Source organism: Hylobates moloch, unplaced genomic scaffold, assembly GCF_009828535.3.
Source record: "Hylobates moloch isolate HMO894 unplaced genomic scaffold, HMol_V3 SCAFFOLD_7, whole genome shotgun sequence".
Lineage (NCBI taxonomy): Eukaryota > Metazoa > Chordata > Mammalia > Primates > Hylobatidae > Hylobates > Hylobates moloch.
Genome location: NW_026652282.1, coordinates 92,024,674 through 92,039,353, shown reverse-complemented (window position 1 = coordinate 92,039,353; position 14,680 = coordinate 92,024,674). Strand labels below are relative to the sequence as shown.

General features: G+C 49.7%; 2 protein-coding genes across 12 annotated transcripts in view; both read right to left on the bottom strand.

Annotated features, from left to right (window-relative positions):
- Nucleotides 1-3,165: 3,165 nt before the first annotated feature.
- Nucleotides 3,166-5,642, bottom strand: LOC116811953 (uncharacterized). Its single transcript, XM_032757459.2, is given in 2 exon segments — nt 3,166-5,452; nt 5,454-5,642. Coding segments are annotated over 2 exon segments (456 nt in total). The 5' UTR covers nt 5,630-5,642; the 3' UTR covers nt 3,166-5,172.
- Nucleotides 5,643-8,142: 2,500 nt separating this feature from the next.
- TMEM164 (transmembrane protein 164) overlaps nt 8,143-14,680 on the bottom strand; it is a 176,176-nt gene continuing 169,638 nt past the window's right edge. For 10 of the 11 annotated variants that reach the window (XM_032757449.2, XM_032757458.2, XM_032757455.2 and 7 more), the window contains 2 exons: nt 10,092-10,192; nt 8,143-8,365 (listed from right to left, as the gene is read on the bottom strand). In XM_032757449.2, coding sequence (XP_032613340.1) covers nt 8,159-8,365; nt 10,092-10,192 — 308 coding nt within the window. In that variant the 3' untranslated portion in view covers nt 8,143-8,158. Of the gene's footprint in view, nt 8,366-10,091; nt 10,193-14,680 lie in introns of those variants that run through there. The other variant, XR_009214299.1, reaches the window with a different exon arrangement.

Below are 14,680 nucleotides of genomic sequence, written 5' to 3'. Positions count from 1 at the left end.
TTATTTAGGGAAAGGATAGAGACATAACTACTGAGGTTGTAAATAAGTAACTTTTAACTCCTTTTCCCAACAAAGTTATTTCCAAAACCTCAATATACAAAACAGAATAAAATTGGAGTTGTTCTGGGTGAAGCCAGGGGAAGGCCAGAGCACCACCCACTCTACTCCGATGCATCCCCCGCTGCCTGAGGTGGCTTCTGAGCCACCTCCCCAGCATCCCTGAGGTGCTGAGGAAGAATCTGTAAACCTCTGGAGCAAGGGGGCTTCAACTGTATTGGTAATGTTCTTTTTTTAAGCTGGATTTAGGTATTATTCTTCATACCTTTTGGTATATCTTAAATATTTCCTTTTTTAAAAAGGCACTGCTATAGATGGTCAAGTCAAAGAGATGACTCAGAACCTGCCTGGAAACTTGAAAGCAAAAGAAGTTTGCTTTGAATTATGAGCTTGGGTGAGGCCTGGGCACTGAGATTTTTAAAGCTCCCCAGGGGATTAATGTGCAACAAAATCGACAATCCACTGTACTGGAGGTATGTTAGCGCCGACATGCTAGAAATCTGAGTGTATGTCTTGGAACGCACAGGAAGGTCCCTCTGTTCTCAGGGGACAGAATACTAGAGAGCCCAAGGTCTTTCTAAAAATGCAATGCTAAAAAGCATAAGCCTCCTGAGTATAGAGAAGGGACAACAATGGCAGGTTGGCATCACCCGGGCAAGCCCCTTGGATGGAGAGGGGAAGTGTGGAAGGGAGCGGAGAGGCCTGCTGGCTGGAGCAGTGATGGGGCTGAGAATAGGTTGTTGGACAGGAGAACAGCTCTGTGACTCATGCTACTGGCCCTGTTTCCTAGCAGAGATGTGTCAAGGAAGCATCCACCCCCACTGCAAAGACCTGCCTCAGTGTGAAATGCAGAGATTACCGGCTGCCTGGGATGCAGGAGTTATTGAAAGTTAGGAATCAGCTGTGGAGGGCATCCATTAGCCACAGGAGAAGCCTCTCCCTACTGCCTCCCTGGCTCTTAAACCCCTTTGCCCAGCAGTTCAGACATCCCAGGTGTGCAATTCAGATGCTAGGCAGAGTGCTGACTGTGGGGAGGGCGGGTTCAGGCAGTAACAGAGTCCTTGAATTTCAACGACGTTGGCCTTGCCTGTTGCCAAGGTTAGCAAACCACACATCCTTTGATTAAACCACTGCATTTGTCAGGCTGACATCTGTGTATTTCTGTTCCTCCACTGGCATTGGCAAACCAGGACAAGGGAAAAGCTCATTGGGCGCTCAGGTTGTAACCATCTCAAGCTGCTCCCTACCCCTCAGTGGGGTGGATGACACATTCCATGGGCTGGTGGGGCTTTTGCCATGCAGACACCAACTCTGTGTGCCTCCAGGGAAGGAAGGGGTGACCCCGGTGGTGATGAACAGCTATAAAGGATATGGAAAAGCAGTTGGACACCTTGCCCAGAGGTCCAGGGAAGAGTCAGGTGAACAGTTGCTGTTGGTCTTAGTGCTTTTCCCTCACAACACTGCCTCCTTGTCCAGGACACCAACTATATAGAGCCCTGCAGAGAAGCAGGATGGTGCCCCTCAGCAAGATGCTTGAGGTACCTGGGCAAACAAAGACATCCCAGCCCCATCCAGGAGAATTCATGGGATGGGCATGGCTTATGTAGCCAGAGAACAGTGGTGCCTCCTACCATATTTTAGCACTCAGGTGTAGGATCCTTGTTCACGGAGCACTTTCCATGGAATGGGTCCTGTGCCAGGGGCTGGAGGATGAATCAGACCCCACCTGGCCCTCAAGGAGCTTAACGTCTACAGAGGGAGAGAGACCAGTAATGAATCACGTAAGAGGGAGGCAAATGATGGCCAGAGTTAGTACCAGGTGCTGTAGGAGCAAAGTGGACTGGCACCTAACGTAGCCTGGGGCTCAGGGAAGACTGCAGAGAGGAGCTAACCTTTGAGTGGAGGCCTTAGGATGAAACGAGAGAGTGGGAAGCTGAGAAAACAGCACAAAGGAAACAAATGGCAAGGACCTGGGAAATGGCGTGGCACGCCAAAGGGGAGTACAATCCCGCTGGAGTGAAGGGTCGCTCTGCATGCTTCTTTTGGGAGTGTGGGGTGGAGGAGATGTAGTTGAAGATGCCTACAGAGCCCAGGGCTTGTGTGCTACATGAAAGAGCCTGGGCTTTATAATCTAGAGCCAGGGGCCCAGGGAAGTGATGCAGACTTGCATTGGAAAAGACTGTTGCCTGCAAGAGAGAATACAGACTAGGGTGGGGATGGGCATGGTGGTAGGGGCAGATGTGCTGCCCAGGGTAGGGATGGCAATGGCCCATGTCATCGTCTTTCTTAGCTCTCTTCCTAAAAAGGAACGCATGGGGAAAGGACACGAACTCTCCTCACCTCCTCACCTCCTCTCCGCAGCCTCTTTCCATCTTTCCCCTTCACCTGGCCCCCATTCTTCCTGTGCCTTTCAGGTCTGCTTTGAGGCTGCTGCTGGCAGGCCTTGATTCCTCTGCTTTCTGCACTCATGGGCCTCCCCTTTCTCTCTCATTTTCCACACCACTGCCCAGCGCTCTTTCCATTTCTATAAGGACCAGGGGGTCCCTGGGCAAGGGTCTACCCAGCAGTGCCAGCACACTGGAAAGGCAGTGGAAGCTGGTGGAGAGTGGAGAGCATGTGAGCTTTGGGGTCTAACAAACAAAACTAGTTTCCAATTCCAGCTCCTCCATTTATGAGTAAGCCTCCATGTTCTCACTTTCTCCCTACCGTACAAGGACAGCATTGCCAGTCAGCTAATTGTACTTTGATGGGGATTCTAAGAGGTAATGGGAGGGATTTAGCTCCATGCCTGGCACGCAGTTGGAGCTACTACTTTGCTGATAAAGAAGAACCTGAGGCAGCAAGATAAGTGACTTTTCTAGGCTGCTAATCTAGTCCAGGATTGCAAAACCCTGCCTCATTCATAGCCTGGGTGCCCAACCACTGGCAAATGAGGAGATCCACCTGCACTGGCTGCCAGGTCTGGCTAGCTGTACAAAGACTGCCCAGGGTAGGGATGGCAATGGCCTAGGTCACCACTGTCTTTTTCAGCTCTCTTCCTGAAAAAGAACACATGAGGGAAGGACACGAACCAACTCTCCTCACCTCCTCCCCACCAGCCGCTTTCCGTCCTTCCCCTTCACCATATGTGGCCCCCTTTCTTCCTGTGTCTTTCAGTTCTGCTACCCTTCCCTATCTGGCTACCTCTCCCCTCTAGAAATAGCAGCCCAGGTGAAAGCCTGAACAGGGCCTCTGTCCTGTGTAAAAAGGGCCAATCACAGTCATCATGGGCTGCTCAGCAGGCAGCCTTGGAAAAGCAGGTCTGCTTCCAAAGGGTAAGGCAAGGCTATCTTGTTCATGGTCCGACCCATGCTGGGTGTAGGCCTGTGCTGAGAAGTGCTGGTGCAGAGCTGGCCCTCAGGAAATTTGGGTTGAGTGGGCCTGAATGTGTTTGCCTTCTCCAGCTCAGTCCTCCAGCCTAACCCAGTGCACTTTGGGTACCAGAGAGCCCAGCAAATGTGCCCAGCAGACAAGCCCTCTGCTAAGAGCAAATGGCCTGCTGGGTCCCTGGCAGAAGTAGGCAATGATGTGTGGGAATTCAAGGGCAACCAGCCACACAGCTCCCAGGACAAAGGTGTGCTGAGAAAGCCCAGCTGCCCTTTGAGGGTCTTCCACAGCACAGAGGGCCAGAGGCCCCTTTTGTCTGTTTTTCAAAGCAGAGGGCCTTCTGAGAGGGTTCTGGGAAGCATGGCCAGGACTCCTGGGTTCTCATAAATATCTTTTAATAACAGTAAATGAAGAAACATTATAACAGTAAGCCCCACGGTGAGGGTTCCTTTTCATTCAAGGATCTTCAACAACAGAAACACCTGAGACTAAAATTCAGAATGCTAAGTACACAAATTAATGACCATTTATTTCCAAAGGTGACTGCAGAAACCATTTTGGTACAATCAAAAGGTTTTACAAGACAGAGAAAACACATTACAAAATGCCCCAAGAGGTGAGCAAACTGGTGGGGGCACAGAGCACGCAAGAACCAGCCTGACAAAAATCCTAAGCCTGCTGCTGTTTAGGGAGAGTACAAAGACTGGTTCTAAGGGAAGCCACTGTGTGGGGGTTCAGGGGAGACAGTGACAGGTCTGCCCAGTGCATAGCAATCCCAGCTGGGAATTGAGGAAGGACAGGGGTAGGGGAAGAGGGGCAGAGGCGTTTGCTAAGCTCCTGACAGAAACCATTACAGATCAGCCTATCACATTCTCTTCACTACAATAACACCAATATAAATGAAAGATTATTTAAAATAGAACACAAAATGGACACCAAAAGAAAGCAAGAGTTTTCAAAACAACAGCTTTGTTTGAAATGACTTTTCTTTTGTTTTATTTTTCATGGGGCTTTGTCTGTTTCTTGCCATGAGTAGCAAACCAGTGTACAAAAATGTCACAGACAAGAGCAACAAGCAACTAGGTTTTCCTGAGCCCAAATCAGCTCACTCTATATACACAAAAAGGAGGGCTGCCTCCCTGTCACTGACCCTACCCACCACAAAGCGGGCAGGATGGGCAGTGGGGGGAGCTCCTTCCCAGCCTGGGGCCTTGCCAAGGAGCCCACAAGGGCCCGCAGGAGACCCTCCATAATCAGCGTCAGTGTCTTGTCTAACAGCATCACACATGGTCCTTTTTTCCTCCTCCCCTACCTCCCCTTCAGTAGAAACCAGTAAGAAAATCCTCTTCAGGAGGGGAGAGATGACTCTGGGTCAACATCTACAAATCCAAGGAAGTCTTTTTGGCAGAGGAAGGGGGGAAAATGGGCCCTTCTGCCACCCCCTGAGCCAACACCAGTGCACAGAGACCTGCTGACAATTTGCTCTCTGTGGGGAGCTGTGCCCACTTCATAAGACACTGAATTACCAATGATCACAAATATAAAAACCTCAACAGAGGCTACAGCAAAAGGGATGATCTGACAGCTAGACTGAGGTACTGTACGGTAAAGTTCGCCGATCACCCTGGTTAGCCCGGCGACCCTGCAAGCAGCTTCTATGAATGCGATGAAGTTTGAGGAGAGAGAGAGAGAGAAAGAGATTGCTGACTTGGGAAGACTGAGTCTGTGGCTTTAGAACCCTGCATGCCTTCACAGGCTGACAGAGGAACATGTTACTGTTGTGCCTCTGGGAAGATGGGCCAGATCATCTTTGGTGTACAAAACCAAATACTGAGGGCAGGGAGGACCAGAAGCAGGCGTGACTGGGTCTCTGCTATTTGGAGTGGATGCCACAAGTTGGCCAGCTCCACAGACTCTTCTTGGCCCACATCCCTGGCCAAGGCTACCTAGGGGCTGGAGGGAGCACTCTTTTCCCTTCCTGAGGCCATCTGAAAGGAAACTGCCCTCTTCTACAAACACCCTCACGCACGCAGAGCTCCCACACGCTGGCAAATGGCACATGGAAACCTGGCTGGGGAACTGGCTTGGCACCGACAGGAAAGCCCTGAGGAGGAGCTGGGAAGACAGCCCCACTAGCCACTGGGTGTGCAAGCTCCAGCTTCTCCCTCACTCCTGTACCAAAGCTGGGGCAGTAGAGGGCTGGCATTGGGCAGATATGAGGGCTACCCTATAAGGTGGGCTACCCTGTAAGGCAGGCTGCCAAGAGTCTGGTTGGGTTGCTTCTCTCCACGTTGGCTTGGCCCAAGATAAGAGTGAGATCTGGACCAGTTCAGATGCCTTATGCTCCCCAATGCCCCAAATACAGGCCATGGCTCCTTGTGAAGCCTATAGACTGGGCCGCCTCTATTCTTTTGACCTACATGTTTCTGAGCCAATCTGGCCCCCAAAAGCCCTGCATGCCCCCTTTACTTCTTCCTTCCTCTGACAGGTAGATCTGTCTCTGACTTGGCCATGCCAGGCATGTGACTTTTGCTTTCTTCTCTCCTTCCAAGCACCAGAAAGTGCCCTCCAGAATGGGTTGCTAAGCTGTAGACACAGCAAAGGCAAGCTTGTGGAGGATGTCAATGTGGGGAAGGCTCGAGCAACCAGGCAACCTGTGCCATGCCACAGAAACGAGGAGGAGGAGAAGACCTACACAGTCACACCCCTACGACATTCCGGAGCTAGTCCTCAGCTGAGGCACAGATCCTCTGCTGGCAGCAACTCCAAGTTCTGGTGGAGGACAGGCCAGGCCCCCAGGGGCTCCTCCCACAATCCCCTTCCAACTTCTCCTTTTATAAAGAGGCCAAGGGGCACTGGGCCCTTGTGTATTTCCTCATCAGCTATTCCTACACGTAGCAGTTTGACGGTGGGCAGGGCCAATCCAGCCATTCAAGAAGCACCTCCCTTGGAGGGCTACCCTAGGGTGAGAGGCACTAAGAAAAGTTTGGCCCTGCCTTCAAAGAGGGCCAAAAACAAAGCTTACACATCAAAAGGAGCTCAGGAGAGTAAGAGCACTTGGTGTTCTCCCCTCCTGCTCCCCAAGCCCTGGGGATTGATAGCCTCAATGCCCGCAGGCCTCTGCAGAACGACGGTCCCTCCCAGGGTTGCTTCCTATAGGTCCATTAGCTAAAACTATGACCACTGAGGCACCGAAGCTCAATGTAGGTCAAACACGGTCAAACTGGAAATACTGGAACTGGCCTAGGTCAACTGCGTTGCCTAGAGTGGGACAGGGCAAGGGAGGCTCATCAGACAAAGTCACCAAATGATCTTTCCTGTTCTTAAGCAAATCTGTTCCTAGTGGGAGTCCATGTGGAGTCAGCAATGCCCAGCCACTTCCTGCCTGCTTGAGGTCCGTGCATAACTGAGCTGAAGTCCTTCAACAAAAGCTCCTCCTTGTGGAGCACCTGAACCTCCACCCATGAGGACCTAATTCTTTGGCAGCCCCCTTTCAACCTAGACATGGGATTTTGGGGTAGACAGGATGAGGAGGATGTGACGTCCCCCACATTAAACAATTCAGCACTGAGTCTGGATACACCGAAGAAACCTGGCCCTAGGGAAACAACAATGGCAAGAGCTACAGCTGCTCAACTCCGGGATGCTGACATTCCCTGTGAAACCAAGAAACAGATCTACAGAGTCTTCCAGAAATGAACCCTGATGCGAGGATTCTCCAAACTCAAAAACCAACCAACCAGCCACTTCCAGCTCATTCTTCCCTGAAGCTGCCTGAGAGAGGGAGAGAGGGAGGGAGGGGGGGAGGGGGAGGGGTAGGGGAGAGGGAAAGGAAGTGGGAACACATTTAAGGGGCACTCAAGATGAAAATGGTATCTATTATCAACATTTTCCTAAAACAGAGTGTATGATTCAAATCACAGTTTTCTGTGCTCACTTCTGATTGGGATATGCATCAGTTCTCAACTCTCACAGGCAGAATTTACACAGGGTCTGGCCTAGTACTGTATATATCTTGACCCTCTTCACTTTGGATTTGTCACTGCAATAGATCTCCAACCCTCTCAAAGGAATCTAGCCCTTGGGCTGGGTGGTGCTCTCACCTCCCACCCCAGGCAGCATCCTGGAGGGAGTGGCTGGTTGGCTGCTTACTTTGAGTCATGGGACACCAGTGACCAGAATCTGGGTGGTTCTGTCTTGACCATGAGCTGTGAAATCCCTCGGCTCTGGGCTTGCCGCTGGTATAGAAACAAGGCCTCAGTCCCCTGTGGTAAGGGCTGTGCTGGAGACTAAATGGGATGCCAGCATAAGCCTGGAGGTCCCTGGCAGTGGAGAAATGAAACACAACCCAATCTCATTGCTTCGATGCCCAAAGAACTACTACTTGTTGTTCCCTTTCTCCTCAACCAGCTATTGTTAAAGCACCGACAAGCAGAGTGAAAGAGCCGCTCACTGCAATCTCCCCATGTAAGGCCACTAGGAGCAGAGAGAGAGCCAAAGGGAAGGAGGAAAATCCAGCGCCCAGCACTACACCCCAGGCTCAAGGAGACATTGTAGGGGGAAGAGCTGGGGAAGGAAGAGTGGTAGAAGAAAGGGACAGAAAGGAGGAAAAAGAAATACACCAAACATCCTACTGCCCTCTCCCATGATTTCATCAAGAACTGGGTGTTCTCCAAGTCAAGTCACGACTTGCTTCCTCAGGGAGGAAAAAAAAAAAAAAAAAAAATAAGCACCTTCAGTCTATTTTCTTGGCTGGAAGCCGGAGCAAATCCAGCAGATATTTACACAAGGGCCCAGCCATGTATGAGAACAGGATGACCAGCTTCCCGTGGGTCATGGTCATGAGAGTCTGGTGTCCCGAGGCCCAGATGCGATACCAGGGGCCGTAGAATGGGTCTGAGATGGCCGGACACAGCATGTTGTTCAAATTCACTTCGGTGACCTGCAGGGACAAGGGAGGTAGAGTGAGCGTTCACCATCCTTAGGCTTTCTCTGGCTTCTGCCAGTTCAGCCATCTCTACCTAATGGGGGACTAGACAAGGAGGGATTGACCAATCCCCACCTGTTTATAAAGGGATTTCTTCTCTCCCCTCGGTTTTCTGAGTAAGTCAAGGCTAGAGGCCTCTGGAGGTGATGGGGGAGGGCCGTCCAGTGGAAAAGCTGTTCAGTTTTGCTCACGGTCTTGCCTTCTGGTTGGGCCCAGACCTTGTTGCCATTCCTGAGCATCTACTATGTGCCTAGACCCAGAGAGGTGTTACAGGCTAAAAGTACAGCCCACAGCGTGGGCCCTGCCTCCACGTAACCGGCAATCAATCTAGCGGGGGTGGTCAAAGGTTTACTACATCTGACCCCAAACCAGACAGGGCTCACCCAGCTTTATACACTATGAGGAGGTCTGAGGAGCATACAATATGGGGGCTGAGTCCTCAGAGAAGATTTCATGACAGAAGTGGTACCTGAATGGACTCATGAAAGATGGATGGGGGTTTATGGTAAGGAATGGGGTGAGGGTTGCCCTCCTTGTAAGAGGCGTTGCCTGAGCATGGTATGTAGGGTGACATGAGCACACTGATGCCTCTGGAATCTGGGTCCCAATGGAGAGCAGCAAGTGGTAAGGGTGTGAACTTTGTGCGGCTTCCTCCTGAGAGCACGGGAAGCATTCACACTGTTGACAAGGAGCTCAGACTAAGCCCCCAGCAAACCAGAGCAGAGCCATACACCAGAATGAGAAAGAGAAAGTGACTGCTTCTACAAAGGTGTTGGGGACATCAGTTACACGCCCTAGTCATGCTAGGTCACGCGAGGCTCCACATGGCTAATGCTACATTACTGCTGCTTGCACACAAAACCAGACATGCCACACCTGCCCCGGGGACGGTCGCGGCACCTGCCTTCCAAAGCCCTTCAAGCCTGTTCACATTAAAGACAAGTCCTCACCACCTCTCAGGGAAGCTGGGGCTTTTATACCATGTCAAAGAGAGGTGGAGAACTCTCTGCCCTCAAGGGTGAGGTGACTCATTCAGAGCAGTGGCAGAGCCAGGACTTGAACTTGGGTCTCCTGACCCCCAGCCCCAGTCCTGAGCTCTTCCTACTCACTTTGCCACTGATATACACTCTTACACTCAGCAATTTTGGGCTCTGGATAACTCAGCTACTGAGTCCAACCATCCAACCATTCTTCATGACTCCAGGAAGTTCTAAACACCCCAGAATGCTACAGGATTTCCCCAACACCACACTTCCACTGGCCATGAAGCTCAGGGAAGAGCGCAGCCTTCAGGGCCTATGAATGGACCCAGGATGGACCCAAGGTCAGAAGACTCACCCAGGCCAAGGGGCAGGGTTAGGGTCCTGCCTCCCCATGGGGTCCACAACAAACCACTTTCCAGTTGCAGCTCATTGTTTCCGACCCAAGTGGCCACGAGTGAAAGGCATCCTTGCCTCCCCAGGGTTGAAGGAAACAGTCATTACTGACAGACTCAGAAAACTCTTTGGAGAGGCCAAGGCTGTAGATCATAAATCAGCAATCCAGACACAACAATCTGACATCCTGGCCTTTAGCATCTTGTATTTTCAAAACAAAGTGATACGCCAGCACCAACCAGGATTATCGAGATTTATGGAGAACTGCAAACAGAGGGGATAGAAGGGGATATAACCAAACTTACCAGGCCAAGGATCTGCAAGACGCTGAAGTGATAAAAGAACATGAGGCCAGTTGAGAGAAGAGCCCACCGGAAACTGCTGAGGGGCTCTGGAGTGTAAGCACCTGGAGGAAGAGGGGAGATGGTGAGATGGCAGGAATAGTGACCCACTTCACCTTTGTACCATGAGGGTGCAGGTACTGAGGTCACAGCTGCTGCCTGATGACTGTTCCTTTTACTGATCATTGGCAACTACTCAAGAGACAGCCCCGCTGATTAGCTGGGTACTCAACCCAGCCCCTTCCTGCCCTCTGTCCTGCCACTTATTTCTGGGGTCACTACAAAGAGAGGACTTTTTTTTTTTTTTTAATCATAAAAGTGGTATGTATTCATTAAAGAAAATTTTCACGAGTTTGTCTTTTTGGTCATTTTCTCTGCCTCAGGATTTTCTTTTCTTTCTTTTCTAAATTAGTGTTTGCAATCTTACTGTACATATAATTGTATACCCTTCATTCCCACATTTATTTCCTCGTGTTTCTAAAGAGAAATGTCATTGAGGAAGTATGGTGTAGTGGTTGAGAATGTTAACTATCAAGTTAGATTTGAGTTCAAATGTTGACTCTACTGCTTACGGGCCATGTGAAAAGTTGTTTAAAATCCTCATATCTCAGCTTACTTGCCTATAAAATGGGGACAATAGTACTACCTACTTCTTAGTGTTGGAGGAATAAATGAAACAATATACTGAGAGCTCTTAGTTCAGGGTCTGGTACAATGTAAGTGCTCAGTGAGTGTTAAATGCTGGCATTATCTTAATTATTATTCAAATAACTGAAGAATGTGCCAACTCTCCCCCAGGGATACCAAAAATGATATATTTTCCCTCTATCATTGCTAAAAAGTACCATCCCAGTAGGCCTGGATGTATTCCAGAGCTTGGAGAATGGGGGCATGGTTTATAGGATGTTGTGGGTATCACTCTGAGTGGGAACTCAGAGTAGGGAATGCTGACGAATGAAAGGGATCTGGAACCCCCACCCCAAGCAATTAAGGTTGACACCATATCCTAGACTATCATTTTCCCAAGTCAGTCTTTCACTGATTCATCCATTCATTCAACAGTTATAAGGCACCTTGTGTATTCCAAGTCCTGTGCAAAGCTTTGAGGACAGGAAGATAAAGAAGGCAGGTTCCCTGCAATTGCAGACTCACAGTCAACAACTACAACACAGGGTAGCTGGTGGGATGACTGAGGTCTGCGCCACCTGTTATGGGAAAACAAAACTCAGCCAGGGGCACAAGGAATGCTTCTTGGTACAGCGAGTACTGGTGCAAAGCCCAGAAGGACAAATAGGACTTAAGGAGGGGCCTAGGAATTCCAAAGCACAAGCTTGCATGGAGACAGACAAGAGTGGGGCAATTCAGAGAACTATGGATAAAGGTTCCATGGGGCCACAGGGGAGAGTGTAATGGGGCAGTTAGAAGGTACTAGAGTCAGAGGTTGGCAGGGCTGGTCTGCTCCAGGCTGCGACACATAGGACACTAGAAGCCATGCTGAGGGCTTTGGGCTTCATCCCATGCACCAGGGTCATGAACTCAAATGCCCCAACTCTCAGGCAGATAATTGGAAGCAGGGGTGCGACCACGGCCTAACAGACACTACAGGATGCTGGAGACTGTCAAACTGAAAAGCCCACACCCCTTCTAAAGAGGGCAACCACCACTCAGCTCCATCCAATCATTGCCCTGAAGGGATGTGGACCCAGAGTTACCAGGTTTTTTCACTTTTGCGAGAGAAGCCAACATATATGAACTTTTATGTGAAATTTTCTGATTTTCCAATGTTGGCGACTAATTCAAAATGTTTTAAGAACATTTTGGACCAAGCAAAACAGTCTTCTGAATGGATTTCAGCCCATGGGTGGCCAGCTTTGAGCTCTGCTGTGGAGTCACAGAAAGGAGAAGTTTTGAAGCAGTAAGGTGAGGTGATCACGTGTGTGTCTGCAAAGGATCGCCCTGGCTGGTGTGCAGGGGATGGACTCAAGCAGACAGAGTCGAGGCAGGGAGGCTGGTAAGAAGATTGCCACAGGAGCCCAAAAAGAGAACAGGATGAATGGCCTTGGAAGGCAACAGCAGTGAAGTTGGAGGAGAGTGGGGGGAAAATCACCACGATGTGGAAGACTGGAGAAGATTGTTGGGGAGATGGGGGTTGGTAAGGGAGAGGAAGGATCTTGGAAGACTCCCAGGGTTCTGGCTGGGGTATCACTGGGTTGATGGTGCCATTTATTGCTATGGAGAAGAGAGGAAAAGGCAAATTGGGACAGAAGGGAAGTGATGAGGCCAAGTTTAGACATGAAATTGAGGTGTATGTGGAATATCCAAGTGGAAATAGGTCTTTGGCAGCTGCCTGTACTCTAGGACATATAGTGTGATGGATAAGAGCGTGGACAGTGAAGCTCAACAGGTAGAGGTTTGCAAATCCTGGCCCCATCACTTATCAACTTTGGGGCCTTGGGAAAGTCTCAGCATCTCTTGAACTCGGTTCTACTCACCTATAAAATGGGGTGGCACTGCCTAATTCACAATATTGTTGGAGAGATGAGATAATATACCGTAATTACAGTATTGTATCTGGGATTTAGCAAATGCTGATTATTTTCATTGTTGTATGAGTCACAAACTCAGTGGAGAGGATGGGGGTGAGCATGGAGATGTAGGTGTCATCAGCACACAGTGGTAACTGAAGTCATGGGAATATACGTAGAAAGAGAGAAGGAAAAGGCCAGAGGCAGAATGCCAAGGAAAACCATGTAAGGAGAGCACGTGGGGGAGAAGAGAAAGGAGACTTTCTTCAGTGACTAAAGTGGGGACCAGGGCTGGGGGCTCTTCTGTGGAAGAAGCTCAGGCTTGCTTTAGGCTCATGGCACATCTGAGTCAGAAGGCCCTTGCAGACATAGATATCATTCCCTCCATTTTATAGACGGAGAAATTCCAGGCTAGAAGATGGGCAATATCACAGCCAAAGTCTTAAGAGTGGAGTACTGCAGAAATGAACTCTCATTCACTGCCAGGGGACTCACTAGGAAGCTCAATGCTCCTGTTGCCACTTGTGAAGGCCTCCAGCACACAAGTTGGATTGTCTCTTCCCTTGTCTGTCCAACCCTCTAGACCAAGTGCATCTCAGGGTCAAGGACCACGTCAGGCCACTTCTGCATTCCTAGCATCTAGCACAGTGCTTGGTGCGTGAAAATGCACAGAGCTATGCCCTTAAGGCATGCACACATTCCTGTCTGCTGAATGAGTGTGGACTGGGCACCATGTTGTCACCCTGGCTGCAGTGGGCACACAGAGGAAGAGGAGGCCTGGAGGACCGACAAATGCTTAGGCTGCCACTCCTCCCACTGCTGGAGCCCCCAGTCCTGTTGTCCCGGGTGCCCCCTCCCTCCATCCTTCCTGCTCGGCGCCCCCTAGTGGCAGATGGGCAGCAGTGACTGAGCCAAGGGGCGGTGGCAGGAAAGCCCGTGGGTGTTGGCAGGGGGTGTCCTCAGCCAGGAGGCAGCTCTACAGCCAGCCCTGTAATCATGCTCCTCCCGTCTTGCCCCATGCTGCAGAGGGAAAGGAACACTCACGGAAACTACCAGGGACACTGTTTCTCAGTGCTCTCACTGCCCCTTGCCCAAACCCCCACTTTAGTAGCATTCATTCTGTGCTGCATCATCCATCCCACACCAGACTGTTAGTTCTCTGAGAGAGAGGCTGTTTCTGAATTACCTCTTCACGTCCAGCACCTGGTACACAGTGGGCACTCCAAAAGTAATCACTGCTTGGGTGAATGAATGGTATAGACTTTCTGGAGAATCATAAAATTATAACTGTTTGCCTCAAAAATACTACTTTGCGGACCACCATCAAATATCTAAATACTCCAACAAACCACCCTAATTTGCGCAAAGATATTTACATCTGCGCTATCTATAATACTGAGAAACTGGAAACAAATCAAGTGGGGAGATAGTTACATAAACTATGGTACCTCAACATTCTGCAACAGAGTCCACTACCATTCAAATGACAGCCAAACTATGTATCTGTCTATGGCTGGTAATGGCAAGGACAAAAGACAAAACATCAGGCAGTACACAAATGGCAGAAAATACAGCTTAGTAGTTTAAAAACAAAGGCCTTGGGGCCATGTAGCCTTGGGTTTGAATCATGGCTCTGCCACTACCCATAGGAGTGACCTTGGGCAAATTGTGCTGCCCCTCTAAGCCTGTTTTCCTGCTGGTGGGCTGAGGGTAACATCTACCTCTAAGGGCTGGTGAGTGGAAAAAGGGAGATAAAAGTATATACGACAGCTATCCTGGCATGCAGATGGCTGCTGCTATTTTTTATCACGGCGACCACAACCATCCAAAATCTTCTAAAAGACTAGAAGAGGATGGGGAATCTTCTAAAGAGGTGATCTTCCCTATGAAGGAGGACTTCCACTATGGTTTCCACTGCCTTTTACTGTTACTGATTCTTTTCATTGAAAAGTTGATCAAGTATTCAATTTTTTTGAAAAAGTAAAAAAAGAAAGTACTCTGAGAATAGATGATCCAGTCTACACAGAT